The sequence below is a fragment of the Crinia signifera genome, chromosome 12 (assembly GCF_055691185.1).
Source record: "Crinia signifera chromosome 12, ASM5569118v1, whole genome shotgun sequence".
In the NCBI taxonomy this organism is placed as follows: Eukaryota; Metazoa; Chordata; class Amphibia; order Anura; family Myobatrachidae; genus Crinia; species Crinia signifera.
In genome coordinates this window covers 12,997,827-13,013,404 of record NC_139228.1, presented here as the reverse complement: position 1 = coordinate 13,013,404, position 15,578 = coordinate 12,997,827, and the positions used below count along the sequence as shown (strand labels likewise).

General features: G+C 46.3%; 1 protein-coding gene and 1 long non-coding RNA gene across 7 annotated transcripts in view; one reads left to right on the top strand and one right to left on the bottom strand.

Moving 5' to 3' along the window:
- The window catches only part of LOC146050525 (uncharacterized), a 237,015-nt gene that overhangs the window by 70,330 nt on the left and 151,107 nt on the right, over positions 1 to 15,578 (top strand). The window lies entirely within an intron of this gene.
- KIRREL1 (kirre like nephrin family adhesion molecule 1) overlaps positions 7,225 to 15,578 on the bottom strand; it is a 253,533-nt gene continuing 245,179 nt past the window's right edge. For both annotated transcript variants that reach the window (XM_083167574.1, XM_083167573.1), the window contains exons 14-16: positions 14,206 to 14,345; positions 13,616 to 13,690; positions 7,225 to 11,843 (exon numbers count right to left, since the gene is read on the bottom strand). In XM_083167574.1, the coding sequence (XP_083023700.1) occupies positions 11,379 to 11,843; positions 13,616 to 13,690; positions 14,206 to 14,345 (680 nt within the window). In that variant the 3' untranslated portion in view covers positions 7,225 to 11,378. The remainder of the gene's footprint in view (positions 11,844 to 13,615; positions 13,691 to 14,205; positions 14,346 to 15,578) is intronic.

Sequence of the window (15,578 nt, the reverse complement as noted above, 5' to 3'; positions counted from 1 at the left end):
TCACCTCTTTAATCTTTCCCTATCCTCTGGGATCTTCCCTTCCTCCTTCAAACACGCTCTTGTCTCCCCAATTCTCAAAAAAACAAATCTGGACCCCAACTCTCCATCCAACTACAGGCCCATCTCCCGCCTCCCTTTTGCCTCCAAACTCCTAGAACGTCTGACCTATAATCGTCTCCTAAGCCACCTTACTGCTAACTCCATTCTAGACCCCCTCCAATCCGGGTTCCGCCCTTTACATTCCACTGAAACTGCCCTGACCAAAGTCACTAACGATCTACTATCGGCTAAATCCAAAGGCCTCTTCTCTATCCTCATCCAGCTTGATCTGTCGGCTGCCTTTGACACTGTTGACCACCCTCTCCTGCTCAACACCCTCCGCTCCTTTGGCATCACTGGCACGGTCTTCTCCTGGTTCACCTCATACCTCTCCGATCGCTCCTTCTCTGTCTCCACTCCGAGCTCCTCCTCTCCTACTACCCCCCAGCCAGTCGGTGTTCCCCAAGGGTCAGTCCCTGGCCCTCTCCTCTTCTCCCTCTACACCACCTCTCTGGGCACCCTCATCAGCTCCTATGGTTTTCATTACCACCTTTATGCTGATGATACCCTAATCTATCTCTCCTCCCCCGACTTATCCCCATCACTCCTGTCCAAGGTCTCCGAATGCCTCACGGCCATCTCAGCCTGGATGACCCAACGCTTCCTGAAACTAAACATGGCTAAAACTGAAATTCTAATCTTCCATCCCCCGAACATCCCCTCTTCTCCCACTATCTCCATCAGCATTGGTGAAACCGAGATCACGTCCACCGACCAAACGCGCTGCCTCGGTGTCATCATTGACTCCTCCCTCTCTTTCACCCCCCACATTCGTGCTCTCTCACAGTCTTGCCGCTTTCACCTACGCAACATCTCACGCATCAGACCATTCCTCTCCACTGACGCGACCAAAATTCTCATTCACTCTCTTGTCATCTCCCGCCTTGACTACTGCAACATCCTTCTCTCTGGGCTACCTCTCACCCGCCTCGCACCTCTCCAATCCATTCTTAATGCTGCTGCTAGGCTCATCTTCCTCTCCCGCCGCTCTACCTCCACCTCCCCCCTCTGTTTATCTCTTCACTGGTTCCCCATTCCTTTCCGAGTTCTCTTTAAACTCCTCACCACCACCTACAAGGCTCTCTCCTCCTCCACAGCTCCCTACCTCTCTTCACTGATCTCTATCCACACTCCCTCCCGTCCTCTTCGCTCCATCGCTGACCGCCGACTGACCTCTCACCTACTCACCTCCTCCCACTCCTGTGTCCAAGATTTCTCTATCGCTGCCCCCCTGCACTGGAACAACCTCCCGCCACCCATCAGGCTATCTGATTCCCTTACCTCCTTCAAGCGCTCCCTCAAAACCCACTTTTTTCGACTAGCCTATCCCTCCTCCTAACCTCTTTTGATCCTCCTATCCTGCCTCCGTTCCCCTCCGTTCCTACTTATCCTATTGTATTTCGTTCGTCCACCCACCTATTTTTAGTATGTTAACTCTTATGAGCAGGGCCCTCCTTCCTCACGTACTCACCCTACCTCATTACCTCACCTGTGCTCCTGTCCTGTTCTTCCCTTCCTCTACTTCATCTTCAGTCTCCTTGACAATTTTGACACCTACTTCTGAACTGATGCTGATTTTAGTTCTACCAGCTATACCCCTATTTATACTGTATCTTTCAACACACCCTGTACGTTACCTTGTAATTTGTTTTTTTTTGTTTGCTATGTACGGCGCTGCGGACACTTTGAGGCGCCTTATAAATAAACGTACTACTACTACTACTACTAGTACTGAGTGAAAGAGGGTCATGGAAGAGGAGCTGGGAGAGCAGGTCATGTGCAACCCACAGTCCTGATCCCAGCTTAGTAATGAGTGTGAGAAGGTCACGGAAGAGGAGCTGGGAGAGCAGGTCACGTGTAGTCCACAGCCCGGATCCCAGCTTAGCAATGAGCGAGAGAGGGTCACGGAAGAGGAGATGGGAGAGCAGGTCACATGTAGTCCACAGCCTGGATCTTAGCTTAGTACTGAGTGAAAGAGGGTCATGGAAGAGGAGCTGGGAGAGCAGGTCATGTGCAGCCCACAGCCCTGATCCCAGCTTAGTAATGAGCAAGAGGTGGTCCCGGAAAAGGAGCACGGAGAGCAGGTCACGTGTAGTCCACAGCGATCTCACAGGATATTACATAAGAACCGTGGAGTGATTACACATTACACATTGACAGCTTTCCTTTCCTATAATGCTACAACCTAAATGCACACGAATTTATCTTTCCACTAAGAGTCTGCAGTAATAATAATTAACCACAAGATGGCGCCAGTATAACATCTAATATATTTTCTAGGCCTAGTGACACAAGTAACAATGAGCAGCACAATTCTCAGTACACATTACAGCTAGGAACTGGGGTGAGTGAGAGGTGGAAACTGTTTCCAGCCAATGCCGATTTAAGGCCTTCTAGCACCATACCTCCCAACTGTCACGATTTTAGAGGGACAGTCCCGATTTTCGGGTCCTGTCCCGCTGTCCCACCCGCGGAAGGCATTGTCCCGCTGCGGGGGGTGGCAGTTGGGAGACCCCCCCAATCTAGTAGAATAGACGCTGTGCGCATGCGCACAGCGTCTATTCTCGTATGAAAATGAGGTCGCGGCTAATTAGCATAAGCCGCGCCCTCATTTGCATACGCCACGCCCCCTTTCCGGGCGCTCGCGCGGCTTCGCCGCGAGAGTGTCCCTATTTCTTCAAGTGAAATGTCGGGAGGTATGTAGCACCCTTAGCAAGGACTTTAGAAGACACCCCCCCCCCCCCCAAAAAAAAAAATCATTAAATAGATGCCACACACCAGGTAAATGGCTGAGGAGCCAGATTTGCACACAATATATGAGCCATGGGGTACATGCCAGCATTGTACACATGTGCAGCAGCAGTATACACTGCTGGAGTTTCAATGAGTTTTGATAAGAGATGTACAGAAAAGGTAGCCAGGTGAGGCACTGCCTCACCTGCCATAGACTTTTTACTCCAGAATTTTGACTATAAAAATAATTAGAATAATAAAAATAAGATTTCTTTATATATTCTTTGTACTTTTTACATACTTTATAAAATCAAAGCTCCTGCATATACGTTAGCCCATTATATGTATGCCACACACTGTGATGCCCATTACACATATGCCACACACTGTGATGCCCATTACACGTATGCCACACACTGTGATGCCCATTACACGTATGCCACACACTGTGATGCCCATTACACGTATGCCACACACTGTGATGCCCATTACACGTATGCCACACACTGTGATGCCAATAACATGTATGCCACACACTGTGATGCCCATAACATGTATGCCACACACTGTGATGCCCATTATACATATGCCACACACTGTGATGCCCATTACATGTATGCCACACACTGTGATGCCCATTACACTTATGCCACACACCATGATGCCCATGGGGGAGAAGAGACCTAGGAGACACAAGGGAGGGGGAGCTGTGGGCCACGGAGATCCCCAGCAATGCTACTGTAGCCCACTGTATACTGTGTATCTGTCTATAAATATATATTTTTATGTGTGTGTGTGTGTGTGGTCCTTTACCCGATGCAAAGGTTCACTTTCACATAACCGTTATTGCAAAAAAGATTCTGTTTTCAGCCCTCTACTCTAGCACCTCAGTGACAGCCATCATCTACTCAGTGGCTATTTAGCCAGAATTCCACTTCCAGCTGTTCTACTCCTGCAAGACGGCGGTGGAAATGGAGACAGGGCTGGCTCCAGACATGTTTTATAGGAGCGTCTTGGCTAGGTGCCGACTATTAAGGGTGGGCAATAGGCTGCTGAGTGAGGCGCCAAACTATTATGGGGCCTCACTCATCTGCCGCTCCTCCTAAGACAACCACATAGCCGCACACGAGTCAATGGTAGCTCGCGATCCGGAAGCCACCACTGCCACTCCTGATTGGCTACTGGACCGCAAGCTCTCATTGGCTCACGGTCCAGCGGGAGCATTCAAAATAGCAGTGGACCTGCTTTCAGTATACAGCTTTGCCTTGTGTGTGGCTGGTGGTTATCTTAGTAGGAGCGGCAGATGAGTGAGGCGCCTTAGTAGTCTGGCGCCTCACTCAGCAGCCTAATGGCCGCCCTTAATAGTCAGCACCCAGCCCAGCCGCTCCTATGGAACATGCCTGTGGCCGGCCCTGGAATTCCGGCTAAATAACCACTGAGTAGATGATGGCTGTCATTAGGTGCTAGAGTAGAGGGCTGAGGAATATCATAAGCTTATGGCTATCACACACCCACCACTCCCACACCCTCCAACATCTCATACCTAAAAATCGGTACAAATTGGGATGGGCGGGGCCACAGGTAAAGGGGGTGTGGTCATGCCCCCTTTACTATCTTTTGCAATAAATGTTATGTTAACGTGAACCCTTCCTTGCATTGGGTACAACTTGGTCTGCTCCTGGGCACCTCACACACTGGCGTGCCAGTGCTATTCCACCCAGGGTAATCTTACACAGCGCGCCCAAGATGGCTGCCTCACCTGGTTCCTTGTTAGGGAGGAATATACAGCTCTGGGAAGATTTTGTGCACCAACACTACATTGTGACTACCATGCGCTCAAGGCTTTCTCTTATATCTGTGTGACTTATCAAAACAATGCACATAATGCATAGGGTTTAGGGAGTACAGCAGTAGATGTCTGTGAAGCACCTTGAGTCCTGTTGGAGAAAATGCTCTATAGAAATAACACTTACCAGTAATTCCCCTGATTGTTATCCCAGTATCTGTTTCCTGGGCCTTGGTCTATGACAGTGGTTCCCAACCTGGGGTACTAGTACCCCTGGGGGTACTCTGCAGACCAGTTGGGGGTACTTGAAAATAATATTGGTAATGGCGGACGATGAAAAGGTCTTTTGATGGCTGAAGAAGAACCATTGCCATGGATACAAACCATCTTGTGTCATATTCCTGACCAGCAATCCACTGGGAGCTTCCCATGCTGCCCTCAGACGTCAGCAGTCATCTGCCCAGCACTGACAAAGGTGGAGGAAGCAGCGGCATTAATCCTACCGGTGTTAGCGGGAATCCTGGAGATAATACACAACCAGTGTATAGACACAGAAGGGCCTGATTCCTTGTAGTATACTACTCCTCCTTAATATAAGGACATGCATAAGGATCCGCATACCGCTAAGTACTGTCCATATTTTAAAATTGAGAGGAGGGGGTACTTATCAATGAAAAGCCTAATCAAGGGGTACGGGAGAGAAAAAAGGTTGGGAACCACTGGTCTATGACACCGCAGTGACCCCAGGTGGCGATATTGTGTAGCACATAACAATTTTGACCATCACAAACTCCAAGTAACTGAAACAGACCACAGTTTCTTGCAACATTTATTTTTATATATATTTATATATATAAAAAAAATTAAATATCATATATTGTGTTTAAGACTAAAAAATATAGTACATAATATAAAAAAAAAGCAAAAAAAAAAAAAGGAATGGAATATAAGTGAACAAGTGGAGGAAACGTTTCTCTAATTCTGCAGTAATGAATGTTCCAGTATATGCGGTTAGTGCCCAACGTACACCGACTGGGGGCAACCTCTGTAGTATCCACCTTACCTGCCCATCGCATTTGCGTATCTGAAAGTACTAGGTCACACATGGAAAGATGCTGTAATGTTGTAGCACAGCTGAATCACATTGGCTCTGTCTATACAGTTGTGCCTTAAGCTGCGCCAAATAGACCCCTCTGCACACCCAAGGGTTTTGTGCGACTCAGTCCTACTCCGTCTCTTCTTTGCTCAAAGTGCGAGTGCTATTTGCATACAACTAGAAGTGACACAACTGCATTGCTAGGGTATAGTGCCCATTGGGGATTGTGGCACTTGTACACCTGCATGCGACTGAGTTGCATGTTCCGTTGAGCTCATCTGAGTCTCTATGCGTGTTATACCAACACCTGCCCGCAGCCTAGCGCCTGTGTGCGGCTTATCAATGAGCTAGGTGTTTCAGTAGCGCCGGGCGTCTCGCACTGTGTAGAAGGACACAACTGTACTGTTGTGCAAGGGAATGTGACGTCTGATAAGGTAGGACACTGCTGCCCATCACTAAATAAATAAAAGGTAGGACACCCCCCCCCCTCCCCCTGTCTGTGCCAGAAGCCAAGCGCCACCATGAGATTCTAAAAAGATGCCAGCGCCGCTCACAGCAACTGCTCTTGTCTAGGGTGTAATATTTAACAAAACTTCAGTTGATTGACTTGTTTGTTTCTTTATTTACAGTTCCTTATATAACGCAGCATATTCTGTTGGGCGTATTTGTATTTATTTATACTAAAAGAACAGTCGCTGTGAGGGACGCTGCCATTTTTAATGGATACTTTGAGGATCTCTTACAGCAACGTTGGCATGATTGCTACATTACCTCTCTCCGCTTATTTCTGTACAAGATTTGGTTAATCTCCCCATGCCACATCATTGCTGGTCTTGCTGCACAGTAATATCCGATGGTTTCGGTGCCTTAGTTACTGCCCGCTATTGCGGAGAGACCGGCAGCCTCTAAATAAGTGTTTGTAAGATCTTGCCAATAGAAAGAGAATTGTATTTGTGGCCGACGCACACTGCTGCCGACATGCTATATACGTGATAAGTGAACTGAACTGGAAAGTTCCTAGCACGGAGATAAAGCTGCTTTTATGGACGTCTAGAGAAATGCTGACCATTTATTGCCAATTGCAGCCTAGAGATTTCCCGGGGGCCCGTTCTCCAGCTCTGTAATTAGAATTCTGCACTAAATACACATTAGGCAGAATGTAATAAGCTATAGAAAGATTCCGTCCGATGCCGGCATCATTGCAATTTTCTCCAGACGATCCCTCAATGTCACAGAGCTCGCCCTCAAGGGGGATGCAGAATAGGTTTTGATGACCTGAAATCACGAGTTCAGTCTAGTCAGAGGCTACTTGGGATAAGTGGCTTTGGAGGAAAAGCTGTGCACACATATTCCTAAAATCTGCTCTGTTACCCCCATGACATAGAAAATTGTTGGCCAACTATGCGCTGAATCTGGTTGGGGTAGGAGGGGGGGGGGTGTGTGTGTGTGTGTGTGTGTGTGTGTGTTCTGGAGAAAGTGGCTGCTGTTTGGCGGAAGGAGGAGGGGGGGGGGGGGAATTGCCAGCGCTTCCAGATACAAATATCAAAGGCATCGCTGCAGTGTTAGAACAATCTCAAATTTAGAACATTAAACTATTTATTAAAAGGCTAAACCGGTAACAGCGACCCCATGCAAATAGTTTATTGCCATACATAATGTATTGCATTTCCCTGTAATAACCTACAGGTGTCATTGGCCATATATGGTGAGATTTAAATAGCAATGTTGATACTTGTGGGGTGCAAGGGGATACGGTCATTGGGTCGAACACTGAAGGTTGGTAAGTATTAGGTCGACACCTGAAATAGGTTGACACAAGCATTAGGCTGACAATGGCAAGTAGGACAGTCAAACGGTCAACATGAGTTGATCATTTTTTTTTTTTGTGCCGACAGGCAGTTTTTCATACCCTACCATCCACCAGGGCATGGACGGAGGATAAAATAGTGTGCCCAGCACAGCGAGGCACCGTGCCCAAAGCATGGCGCGTGCAGTGGTACACTTTGACTGTGTCAATGTCGACATTCATGACAAAACCGGGAAAATTTCATGTCGACCTAATGCTTGTCAACCTTCCAAACCTACTGTACCTTGGCCACGTCGTCCTATTTCAGTGGTCGACCCCATTGCATGTCAACCAAAGTACTGTACAGCATTTCACAAGAAGACAATGAATGGTATCAAAACTTTGGCTTTTTTTTTTCTGATGAATTATAATTGCAAAGAAATCTCTCATTTCAACATATTCAACTTTTTTATTATCCTGGAAAGGGTTAATTGAGTGCAACAATATTCGTTTCAATAAAAACTTTTATTTTTAAGCAGTATTGGTGTCCGGGTTTAATGGGGAGGAGGGAATGCGAGAACTCCGACTGATTGAAAACGATACATGTCTGTTGAAGCTCACAGGTAGATAGGTTAGGATATGCGAATGTGAGCGAAAAGCAAATAAGCCGAGTTCCCTTTTAATCGCACTCCATACTAGTAGCACAGATTATATCCTTTAAACGACAACCCCAGTTGCAGACTATCAGATGTCAGAACAACCAGTGACACAACATATTACATGTTTTACATCAGCCAAGCTTGTCAGAAGGACACGATACAGCGAATGAAAGAAAAGAAAAAAAAAATACAATAAAATTCTTCTTGAAAAACCAAAATCTCAAGAAACGTCAGAGTGTGTGCTCATAAAAGGAAAAAAAAAACCCTCAAACTAGAATAATACTGATGATAATGCTTGTGTATGCTTTTCACGTTTTACAAGGTATATAAAAAATATATATGTATATTTACACACGGACTGTACAAAAATGATTGCCTACGAGTCTCTGTTTGCAAAAAGAACAGATTTCGTACAAAAGAGAAAAGTTGGATGAAATTGAAAAAAAAAACAAAAAAACAATTATGTACAGATAGGTAGGAAATTGGTACAGATCTACGGCGATAATTATAATACTTTGCCATTTCCACGGCTGGTTGGACACTTTTTGTTTTTTGTGGGGCCAATAATGTTCTGTACGCTGTTTCGGGAGAGGGGAGATCCCCCACCGGACCCCGTAGAATGTACGGGTTTGGTTAAGGTTGCATATTGATGTCAAGATTTTTAAAGTGGTTAATTTCGTGAAGCAGCAATAGATTGTATAACGGTACCATGTATTTATAATCCCGGCGTCATTCTTACATATCAGTGACGGTAGGATGTAGATTTACTAAAGTGGTGATGTTTCCTATAGCAACCAGAATTCAATCAGATTCTGTTTGGCTCAGTAAGCAGTGAAAATCTCTGCTTACCCAGCACCGAGATGCCCTCCACCCGCTGCCAAATCCCCTCTGCACCATGCAATAAAGAAATGTTTGTTAAAATTTGATCGGTCGCTATGGGCAACAGTAACACAGCTTTTGTAAATCTACCCTTACATGTAAATGCGGCATTGGTACACGTATTGCTCACCGTGACTGCAGTTACCCAGGTTAGTCACAGGCGGCTGTTTCCACGTGCGGTTTGTCTGCCTCATTTTCTAGAATGGGCAAAGTAATGCAATGCAGCCAGGATAAGCCGCAGGTCACCATGCCCCCAAATGCCGATTAGGACCAGGGCGGACTCAGTGTAGAAAAAAATGTACTCTTAGTTTACGTTGTGAATCCCATAGGAATAATATAAAGTACCATGCCTTTAAAAATCTTAGCAAATACAAGTGTTTTTTTTTTTTCGCCTTTTTTGTTTTCTTATTTTTTTTTTTTACTTTTTTTATGGTTTATTTAAAAAAAAATGATAATATAATAATAGTAACCCTTAACAATAAAAAGTGCTAAGGCACAAGAGTAAAACTAAACTGGGCACAGAATACATCATGCCGGGTACCAAGAGGATTAGTTGGGTGGGACAGAGACGGAGGGGAGGTAGTGACTGGATGCTGAGGTCAACTTTTCCCATTCTTGTGATGTTACATTTAGAATCATTCGACCCCCTATTTTCTGACTGTGCAATCTACAGTATCACAATAAAAGCAATACAAAGATTATTGATTAAGTGGCAGCAAATGATCCAGTAACTTTCCCGAAATCAGAGAAGTTTACGCCACAAATTTGGCTTCCAACAGGTGGTCTCACTTGGCTACTTAGTAAGCAGAGTGCCCGTATGACGTTACCCCCCGACTACACAAATGACCCCATTACTGTGTAATTACTGCGACCTATGGAACATACACGTTGCAATTTTCCCTTTTTTGAGGTCACAGAGAAAAACGGTGACATCACAGACAACACCGCAACAATAAACTAGAAGGTATTTGTGTTAGCTGCAACACGAAACCAAGATTTTGGGATAAAAAAAGGGTTCAGGATATATTGCTCAGTGGGCAGGAAGTCTAAAGTGAGCACCAGTGTATAAAGGAAATGTTCCTTACCCTGGATATAAATACTGCTGTGATATACTGTATATACTCAGCCCTTTAAATGCTAAATAATAAAATAAATGACATGGGTTAAAGCCTAATATGCAATACCGTATATATGACTTATTTAGTGCGTATTACAGCTCAGCGAGTGATCAATGGTCTTTTCATTTAAAGCTGGATCATAAAACACCCTCTGCCTCTTTAACCTCCATGTCTTACAATACCCCCCCTTCCCACTCCCTTCCCGATTTTTACCAGCTGCCACGATGATCAATGATTGTCTACTCTGAGCAATCTTCTGCCACCCCCCCTCCCCCCTCCCCAAAGGTCCGTGTCAGATGCATTTGTACTGGATCAGAACACTGGTTCGCCACAATCATCCCAAACGCATAATGCTGAAGACTGGGACATGTAACACCGATTATTGTCTTCTCAGACGCAATGCTATAAATCTACTGGTCGTTACAGATAAAAAAATAAATACAGTGAACATTTTGCAGAACAATGCAGCATGAATGACATCGCAAACGCTTTCCGGAACAGGGGCAGAGCGTCATTTACTAAGAAGTGCTCGGTGATTTGACACATTGAACAGTAAAGTATTAAAGCTTAGCACTTGGTAGTAAATCCGTAGGTTACTGAAGCAAATAATTAGATGAGAAATCGCCATAAGTGGAGTTTATAAAATGACCTGGAAAGAGGCAAATGAGAAGATTTCCCAATTTCTTTTCTGGATTCCTGGCTTCTTGTGCCTCTCCCCTGCAGCTGCCCATGATAGCTGCCTGTGGGCCTGCTGTGACACAGGTCAGTGATGACCCAGATGTGATTTAGCTACGACCTTCATAGCATCTATGGAAAGCGATAACAAGCAGGAATGTGACGCCAGGAGACTGTAGGGAAAGTATTGGCGGAAAGGAAAGCTTCACTGGTACCAAGACTTTAAGTCACACCATTTGCCATACACCAGGTGGCAAACTCAGTGGTATTCAAGGAATGATCAGGTGCTTAAAAGGCCAGCCTTCTGTTTGGCATCTTATTCCGTTTCAAAGCCTCAAGGCTTTTCATGGTCGGGCAACTTCAACTGGTTCCTCGGGGACTTCTGAGATCCCTGAGTATCAGAAGAAGACACGGTAGGAGACCACAACTCCTCCCGGAGTCCTATCTCATCTTTTGTGATGTCATTTCAGAGAGGATGTAACTGAATAAGGTCCTCCGCTCTGCTCTTCGGACCGTTCCATGCCCACCGGTATTCCGCCGACAGTCCTCAGACGTGCGTCTGCATCCGTTGCTGAAATCTCTGTCCATAGTCGGAATGTTGGGAAGTGTATGAGAATCGGGTGGCACCTGTGAACTTCCCAACTGGGTCAAAAGTATCAAATGGTCCCCGGTCCATACCTGTGGTGGTCGGCTGCGTGTAACCAAGCCGGTATGTTGGGTAGCCAGTGTTTGCTGAGAAACCGTGAGTCCCAAACTTATCGTAATTATCGTAGGAGAGTTGACTGGTGGTATCTGTTGCGGCTGATGTTACTGTCGGCGTTGGGTCTGTGCTATAATCGGAAGTCGGAGCCCTGCTATAAGTGTTCAGTTGGGCGTAACCACTGGAGTGAGAGAGACGGGATGACGGGCGAGCGTCAAAACGCGCTGGTCCAGGATTGCGGTAATCTGCGTACAACACCGTCCGGGAGTTCGGCCTGTCGTCCCGGACATTGTAATAGCCATTAGTTGGATCCTAGGAAAGAAGAGTAGCGTGATCAATGTTGGGTATGATGAGAGAATTCGGGTAATAAAGGATAGAGTTAGAGAGGAAGAATTGATCAGATGGATGGGACTTTGAGGAATGGACTGAACACCATTCTATATGTGCGTGTTTCAAATACACAGTGAAGCAAAAGCCACTATACAGGTGCATACATTTATTAAGACTGTTACGTTAAAAAAAAAAATAATAATTCTAGTACAGACAATTGTAAACATACGCTTCAGGTTATCAAACATGGCAGCTCAGCACTGATGTCTGCTGATCACAAAGTTACAAAAAGACCAACAAATAACGCTTGGAATCTACATCAAAGTCATGACAGCATAAGAAAAAACTTTGTGTAATGATCACATTTGGTTTCCCCCCCATTACTCACTGAGCGACAGAAGCCACAGTGCGTGAGAACTCAGCTCATCATTGCTGAGAAATGGCTGGCCAGGCAACGAGGGCTGATTCTGAGATGTGCGCAAGTCTGTTTTGGGGGCCGCTCCTGGATTTATTGAAGCCTGGAAAAACTATGTGTAACACTAAGGCAAAGAGGCGAGTGTGCACTCCAATCCGCCAGCTGATTCTGAATGCAAGCGAGGGACCGCTTTTTTTTTCCCCCAAGGAGTCTATGCATCGGACTTGCACGCACCACAGAAACAAACCTAAAATTTGTCTGAGCCAGGGCTATATCGAAGCCTATTGAGAAACAATTAAACAGATTAGATCTCATTGACGACATTTTCTCCCCATCCTATTTTCCACAGGAAATGAAAATGGATTTGTAATTCCCTCAAAGGAAACTTGTAATTAACCAGTCACGGATGTAGAGGACACTGATGCTTATAAACTGAAATAAAAATTGTATAAGTTGCTATGAGCTTCAGTTCATTGTAAATCATGTACATTCCATGTCTTTGATGACGAGACCCAAGTTTTGGCACTGATGGTTACATGAAGTCTCAACAAAGTCAAGCTCCTTATGCGGCAAGCAGAGGCAGGGTCCATGGTGGTAAATCTGCATCCATAATATCCAGTTTTGTAAATCCACATGAAGGCTAGGTAACCAGGAAGGCAACCTCCAACTAGTCCACAAAGCTGCTCTCAAGCCTAGATAAAATGTCCTCCTCATATCCAGATAGAAGATTCCATTTCTGGTCCATCAGATTAACTGGACTTCCCAACGTTCTACATTCACATGATCGTGTCCTACAGGGCAGAGACTCTTCGTGTCCCGTAACTCCAGTCTTTAACACTTCTCCTGGTTACACCTGCAACAATCTGTTGCCACCATCTCCCCCTCACTTCACAGAAGTGTAATCGGGATGCGGATACTTCTTCACCAAACCATTTCTAAGAGTCACGGCCGAAACCGAACCGTAATACTGTCTAATGCCTGAAAGTATGCAACTGTATAGTAGTGTTTGCTTCACTCTCCAAGGTATAGAGGAAGAGAAAGGGAGAGGTATTACACACACACACACAGTACAAATAGTTCACAAATAGGTCACAATTATTACACAACTCTTGGTGATCTTGCATGCCAAACAAGGCGTTCATGCTTAATACAGTGTCAAGATACTTTCAGTCTAAGGAACCCGATGATAGCGTGTATGGCTCCTGCCAGCATCATCATCTTGCCGATGCTGCTCCGCCCTGAGTCTCATGCGGGCCCCGGCGGTAGCTCGGCATCCTGCAAGTGCATCATCTGGGTTACATATTTATTGGTAGGGATTGAAAATAGACGGGTGCCGCACCTTCAGCTCGTACTCCTCCCGGTCAATGGTGTCACAACGGAGGTCTTGCTTCAAGTCCACGTCGTCCTTGAAAGACTGAAAGTAAGAAGAATTGGTGCGAGACACGTTAGCACTTTGGGGAGTGGGTGGAAACTGTAGCACTTACGCCCACAGAGAGGACATACAAACTCTGCATAGACATGGGATGTTAAATAAGGGAGTGGTATAGCAGTAAGCGGTCATTAGGTGGACACAGCAAAGGTTGACATTTCTAAGGTCGACATGGATGGAAGGCCAGCCCAAGCATTAGGTCTACAATGGCAGTCCAAAGGGTTAACATGGGTTTTTCACTTTTATTTTCAGCCGACATGTGCCAACAGGTCGATATTGACAAAAGTTCAACAATGCTGACACCTGAGCAGGTGAAGCCCCAGTTAGTTTACTGCGTAAAAAAATTGTGAAAAACATGTGAACTTCTTGGCAGCTTTGAGGGCCGGGTTGAAAAGAGCGATAGTAATATCCAGCCTACAAAGCTGCAGAGAAAACCCACCTTTAGTAAATATGCCCCCATGAGTTCAATGCCTGAATTATGCCGTACAGCGTTTCCTTACCGAATAGATGGCCTTCATTACCCGCGTGGCGGTGGAAACACTTGATGTGTCCTCCTCTCTGTCTGGGTGCATGGTCAGGGGCTCACGATTCACTGTCTCCACTTTAATATCGAGCTTCCTCAGCGTGACATCTTTGCGGCCTAGAGAGAGACGACATTTATTACTGAATGAAAGAGGAACGCCACTGTTATAACTTAGGTGAGGCTACGGGCATAGTATGGCTGTATACAGAGGACGGGCCAGTGTCGGGGCATAGTATGGCTGTATATAGAGGACGGGCCAGTGTCGGGGCATAGTATAGCTGTATACAGAGGACGGGCCAGTGTCTGGGCATAGTATAGCTGTATACAGAGGATGGGCCAGTGTCGCGGCATAGTATGGCTGTATACCGAGGACGGGCCAGTGTCTGGGCATAGTATAGCTGTATACAGAGGACGGGCCAGTGTCTGGGCATAGTATAGCTGTATACAGAGGACGGGCCAGTGTCGGGACATAGTATAGCTGTATACAGAGGACGGGCCAGTGTCGGAAAAAGTATAGCTGTATACAGAGGACGGGCCAGTGTCGGGGCATAGTATAGCTGTATACAGAGGATGGGCCAGTGCCGGGGCATAGTATAGCTGTATACAGAGGACGTGCCAGTGTCGGGGCATAGTATGGCTGTATACTGAGGATGGGCCAGTGTCGGGGCATAGTATGGCTGTATACTGAGGACGGGCCAGTGTCGGGGCATAGTATGGCTGTATATAGAGGACGGGCCAGTGTCGGGGCATAGTATGGCTGTATATAGAGGACGGGCCAGTGTCGGGGCATAGTATGGCTGTATTCAGAGGACGGGCCAGTGTCGGGGCATAGTATGGCTGTATTCAGAGGACGGGCCAGTGTCGAGGCATAGTATGGCTGTATATAGGACGGGCCAGTGTCGGGGCATAGTATGGCAGTATATAGAGGACGGGCCAGTGTCGGGGCATAGTATGGCAGTATATAGAGGACGGGCCAGTGTCGGGGCATAGTATGGCAGTATATAGAGGACGGGCCAGTATCGGGGCATAGTATGGCTGTATACTGAGGACGGACCAGTGTCGGGGCATAGTATGGCTGTATACAGAGGATGGGCCAGTGTCGGGGCATAGTATGGCTGTATACAGAGGACGGGCCAGTGTCGGGGCATAGTATGGCTGTATACAGAGGACGGGCCAGTGTCGGGGCATAGTATGGCTGTATATAGAGGACGGGCCAGTGTCGGGGCATAGTATGGCTGTATATAGAGGACGGGCCAGTGTCGAGGCATAGTATGGCTGTATATAGAGGACGGGCCAGTGTCGAGGCATAGTATGGCTGTATACAGAGGACGGGCCAGTGTCGGGGCATAG